Source organism: Gracilinanus agilis, chromosome 6 (assembly GCF_016433145.1).
Source record: "Gracilinanus agilis isolate LMUSP501 chromosome 6, AgileGrace, whole genome shotgun sequence".
NCBI lineage: Eukaryota > Metazoa > Chordata > Mammalia > Didelphimorphia > Didelphidae > Gracilinanus > Gracilinanus agilis.
The window spans coordinates 116,914,690-116,920,692 of NC_058135.1; the positions used below are offsets into that span (position 1 = coordinate 116,914,690).

The window sequence follows — 6,003 nt, forward strand, 5'->3', positions numbered from 1 at the left end:
TCCTCCTCCTCCTCCTCTTCCTCCTCCCCCTCCTCTTCCTTCTCTTCCTCCTCCTCCTCTTCCTCCTCCTCTTCCTCTTCCTCCTCCTCTTCCTCTTCCTCCTCCTCCTCCATCAACATGATCATCATTTTCTTCTTTTCTCTTCCTCCTTCTCCTCACTATTTTTTTTAGCAAACATCAACCCCCACTTTCTATATTTCTCTTCCAAAAGATTCAGTCATGAAACTCAAGTGCCAGCATCACCAACTACTTTTACCAATCTAGCATAGTGGCAAGATCATGGAATTTGGAGCCAGTAGATCTACGTTCAAATTCCAGCTCTATTTGCTATCTGCTTGGCCTTAGTCAAATCACATTACCTTTTGTGGCCTCAGTTTCCTAATGAGTAGAATGAAGATCAGAGATATAGCCAAAGTAGAATGACTGGTGCTTCACTTCTGGGCAATGAAATTTAGAGGGTACAAACAAAGTTAGCAAATGCAGTAATTCTGCAGCACAGAAACTTCTACAGTAACTAGTTCCCCTACCAACAACTGAATTTGTCTTAATTATTATGCAATTTTCATATAATGCATTACAAAATTGATCTGAGGGCCAGTTTTTCATGCTACTTGTTTTAGGTGAAATGCTTGTCCTGGACCCTGAAATGACAAGTTATAGCTCTGAATTAGATGTTCATTAAAATTTCTTCCACTCATAAATCCTGTACTATACTTCCTGCTTCCAATATTCTATCATGAAAATGGGAACTGGAACCTCTAGTTGTAGATGTTTTATATAAAGGCACATAATGACCCCCTTCCATAAAAACATGAAACCACAGTCTGAGTCCTGACTCATAGCATTTAAGTAATTTATCCATTTAACAATATTTTAAAATTAAGGCTCTCATGGTATTAATTTGTTGGTCACTAATTATCTGTTTTCATCTTTGAAAATTTGCTTTTAGAGAGTGGATGGGAGTGTTGACTTCAAGAAAAACTGGATTCAATATAAGGAAGGATTTGGATACCTGTCTCCCACTGGCAACACTGAGTTTTGGCTGGGAAATGAAAAGATTCACCTTCTAAGCACTCAGACACAAATTCCATATGCATTAAGAATAGAATTGGAGGACTGGTCTGGCAAAACCAGGTACAGTTTAATAGGGGCACCTTAAGGCAAAAGACTCCCTGGATTTGGTCTTTGTCAGCTGTTTGCTATAGAGCAGCAGAGCAAATGCAAGGGGGCACTCAGCCTTCCTCATAGCAACTGATATGGTTCTTGGGCTGAAGGACTAGTTCCAGCTAAAGGGCTTAGGGACCTAAGCCAATTCTTAACCAATTTCAATTTCTTAAAGGTCCGAGTGTGCTGGAGCTTCCGCAAAATCACTGTGAGGTGCCAGGGTGGCATGGAACATTTTACATCTTTGTATTTTCCCAATTCCTATAAAGAAGCAGTAATTGCTTTGATCATTTCAAGTCATGGAAACACCTATCTTTTTGCACTGAATTTTCTACTTTTTTATTTAAAATATTTTTAAATGGAGTAATAATAATATATCAATAGAGTGAAGAAAAATTCTGTGCCAAACTGGTCAGTTTCTACTGGCAAAAATATTACCACTGTAATAGACATTTTCTTCTCAAAAATTCCCACTCTTTAAACATTGTAGATCAATGAAGAAATTGAATATTTTATACAAGATCTATTTGAAAAGTTTCAATGGAAAATACTTATTTCCCTCCACATGGAATTCTGTCCCTTTTCCACATTCCCTCCTAGAAAAGAATCCCTTTCCCTAATTTGGAAATTCCATGCATTGTTGCAAACATGATTATCTTTACCTTTCTCAATGCCCCCAGAGTGTGCTTGACTTCCAGCTCCCAGCAGGACTTGCATGCCAAGTGAGAGTAATATCACTACACTCATGTTTGTAGCAAAGACAATATTCCTTTTGTGACTTCTAAAGTCCCCATTTCTAAGAAAATAATTTAACTTCTTGAAGGATTAACAGAGCTAATTCTCTCATTCTCTTAATTTTTCTAAGCTTGAAAAACAAGAAGTATTGGCTAAGGAAATTTCCATGGTCAATTAAGGCTCAGTCTATGTGATGCCCAAAATCCAGATAACAGTAAAAAAATTCAGTCAATTTTTCAGGGCTTTGGGACCTAAGCCAATTCTTCAGAATATCTGGGCTTCTGGTATCAGTGTGACAGATAACCTTGTACATTGTAGGTGTTTAATAAGTGATTGTTGTATTGAATTAAGTCTAGATTATATAGCTAGATGAGGAATATTTTCTTTGAAGGAAAGTCTGCCACCTGGTTGCAGGGAAGCACTGAAGACCCTGCATGAGTGTTGCCTGCCTCCATTCTGCCTTATATGTCCATTTTTATGTTGCCAGAAACTGAAGAATTATTGAGTACTTCATTTGTGGACACCACGACAGCTTCTAGGAATAATGCTGATATCTCCCAAAAATGATGCTCTATATACATGAGGGTTTTTAAAGAAGCTAAGGGCCAGAGGTTACTTACTCACAGGCCTGTTTATCCTTTTCCATAGCAAGGCTGACTATGCCATGTTCAAGGTGGGGTCTGAAGCTGACAAATACCGGTTGACCTACGGCTACTTCATTGGAGGAGATGCTGGTGATGCCTTTGATGGCTATGATTTTGGGGATGATCCAAGTGACAAGTTTTTCACCTCCCACCTTGGCATGCAGTTCAGTACCTGGGACAACGACAATGATAAATTCGAGGGCAACTGTGCTGAACAGGATGGCTCTGGCTGGTGGATGAACAAATGTCATGCAGGCCACCTTAATGGTGTTTACTATCAAGGTATTGTCATCTCTTGTTTCCTGATTCATTCTGCAGTTTTCATGCAAGTCAATAAATAGTAGTGTGTTATCATGGATTTTGAATCTGAGGTTCAAGTCCCTCTCTCTATGACCCTAGTAAAAATGCTATAAAAACACTGGGTAAGACCTTGAACATCTATGATCTCAAGTTCCTCCCCTGTAAAACAAGGGTAATAGACTAGAAAAACTCTAAACCCCTTGCAACTCTAAACCTATGAACCCATGATCCTAGTTTAATGCAAAGAAAGGGGAAAATAATTAAAAGATGGATGAGTGCTGCTACTAGTCTTTTCCTTTTTCTTTTTCAAGATCATCATTGAATAAAGCCTAGTGTTAGGCTTGGTCCTATCACAGGATATCCAACTGCTGCAAAATATCAGTCCAGAAGTTTGTCATGGGCTATAAAATTTTCACCATTAAAATTACTTGCTATAGTTACTGAACTATTTCTAAAAGGTGTCCCATTCTCTTATTGCCTGAGAGATATAATCTGGGAGTGCTCATAAGAAAATTAGCATTATATATACATACACACATATACATATATATACCCTCATGAACTTGCTAACATGAATTATATATATTCTTTTATGTTTATGTGTACATTTATATGACATATATATGAGCAAATTCCAGAAGGAATGCGCTAAAGAATGCATTTTCTTGATGGAAGGGGGCATCACAAAACTCATAACAGAAAATGCTATTTGGAAATGTGGATAATAGAGCAGAGGACCTGGTATTTAAAGAGATGTTGGGAGAGTAATGGGTATCTGGGTCAGGAGGTAGGAAACCAAAAAGGGAGAAGGCATTGATAGCTAACTTTGTGTATATCTCTGCCAAGGGCTGGCTCTCTCCTCTTTGTCCTTTCTCTCTCTGTGTCCACCCCCCTCTTTCTCTCTCTCTCTCTTTCTGTCTCCATCTAAGAAGGTAGGAGTCACAGTCTCCTCAGAGGCAGTGGTCAGGTCTTGCCTCCTCCAGATAGTGCTAATAATATAATTATTAATAATAAGTGTTATTTATGATAATAAATAAAAATGAATTATTTTAAATAATTACTAATAATTTAAAACTAGTAACACTAGTAGCTATAGGGGCTGGGTGAAAAAAACAGGGGCAGTGGTTTGGGATATGGCAACTTCTACTTCTGAGGTGTTGTGTAAACTGTAAGACATTATATAAACAAAGTATTAGGGGTGATAACGACCTTAGAAATCACCTAGTCTAACTCCTACTTATTGATGAGGAAAATGAGGCCCTAATGTGATATTGGCATAATTTTTGCCTTAGGGGGAACTTACTCAAAATCATCAACTACCAATGGCTATGATAATGGCATCATCTGGGCTACCTGGAAGTCAAGATGGTACTCCATGAAGAAAACTACCATGAAGATAATTCCATTCAACAGACTTTCAGTGGATGGCCAGCAACAACACATGGGCTCATCCAAACAGGTAGGCTCAGATCACACATTAAAATAGACTATTAAGAAATAATTGGGAATCATATATATTTTTGTAAAGGTTCTCCTACTCATTCTATAGGGTACACAAATTCTCTTTTCAATATTTTTTTCATCTTTCACTTCCAGCACTGGTTGATCATTATTCTCTTGCAGGTATTCAGCCTGAGTTAAAATTCATTGCCCTCTTTTTGACTGTTAGACAAACGATGAAATATTTTGTTTGCTGATTTTAAGATTGAAGAGTTGATTTCTAGCATACACATATATGTTCATAGAGTTTATAGTTTATATTTGGGTTTATATATATAACGTATATATGTATACAATTTATAGGGCATGTGTATATATCTACATATACATCTATAAACACATATGTATAACTTTGGCTCTACATTTCAATCCGATGACCAAAATTATTCTTAGCACAAATTTTGGTAATTATTTGTCATATATATGTTGTAGTAGTTTTAAACATTCATAGGTAATATTTCAAGGCAGCCTGTTTGTATCTGTAGTATCTAGTTACTCGTTTTCAAAGAAGACAATCAAAACTCTTTTTTATAATTTTTGCCATAGGGTGATGTTTAAAAGGACGTTACAAACATGACAAAAGGACTTTTACCTGAACAGAGACATTATATGGGAGAGTGGACTCGTCATGCCACACATACCTCATTTTCACCGTATTGATCCCCAGGATTGGAACGGAAACAGATCTCTTTCTGCGTGTGATAATTTATCTCTGAACCATTTTAATTAAAAAAAAATTCATATCTATGACCAAATGGCCAATACCATTCTTTGATCCTTAACAAAAACCAAAGGTATTTCACATTTAAGGTTATAGATGGCACCCACACTGTAGGTTGGACGTTTTGTGAAACACTAGGGACAGTTGTAGAAAAAGCAAGACACAACTGACTTCCAGAGAGTGGGCAAACAGCTTGGATACTGGGTCAATGAAAGGAAACATCCATCGGTAGTCAGAAAATGGCAGAAATGTAAGACTCATGCATCCATAAGCACAAGTCTTGGAAAGCTAAATGTAAATAACTACTTTTATTTCAAGAAATGCCCATGAGTGCTAAGGAAACATTATGCCTGGTGTCCCAAAAGTCTTAGTTTATTTTAAGCCCTTAAAATAGCTTAAAATGCACTAAGACTTTTGGGATGCCTGTATTTAAAATATTGTGAACATTCATGTTATGCCTGAATTTCTGTATTTCATTCTACCTTCTCTATTACTGTTGACTATGAGACTGTAAGCTCCATGAGGGCAGGGACAGTGTTGGTTGTTTTTTTTTTTTATCTAAAATTTGGTTTCTCCTCCAGCACAGTGTAGTAGGGGATTAATAAATGTTTCTAGCATTTAATTCAATGGAATTGACCTGTTTTTTTTCTTTTTGCCATCAGACTCACATTATATATTTCTGCTCCCTTTCTTTCTACACAAGAAGGCTGTGTGGTTGTAGATCTCTTGCATACAGAATGTGCAGAGGGAAGAGACTTAAAAAGTCTCCCTGGCACATTCTCTTTGCTTTGTCCATGGCACATCTGCTGATTATTCTTTGGAATGCCATGACACAGTAGACAGAGTTTGGGATGGCAGCCAGCTCATTACCTTCTTGCCTTGAAGAATCTTGGCAAATGCAGCCTTTTCTTTAGCCTGGACCCAGAAAGGATGAGTCAG

The 6,003-nt window shown here is 37.4% G+C and overlaps 1 protein-coding gene across 2 annotated transcripts in view; it reads left to right on the plus strand.

Annotated features, from left to right (window-relative positions):
• Positions 1-5,691, plus strand: part of FGG (fibrinogen gamma chain) — a 10,182-nt gene extending 4,491 nt beyond the window's left edge. Inside the window, exons 7-10 of one of the 2 annotated variants that reach the window (XM_044680184.1) lie at positions 950-1,134; positions 2,548-2,825; positions 4,136-4,302; positions 4,890-5,691. In XM_044680184.1, coding sequence (XP_044536119.1) covers positions 950-1,134; positions 2,548-2,825; positions 4,136-4,302; positions 4,890-4,901 — 642 coding nt within the window. In that variant the 3' untranslated portion in view covers positions 4,902-5,691. Of the gene's footprint in view, positions 1-949; positions 1,135-2,547; positions 2,826-4,135; positions 4,330-4,889 lie in introns of those variants that run through there. The other variant, XM_044680183.1, reaches the window with a different exon arrangement.
• The last annotated feature ends 312 nt before the right edge of the window (positions 5,692-6,003 follow it).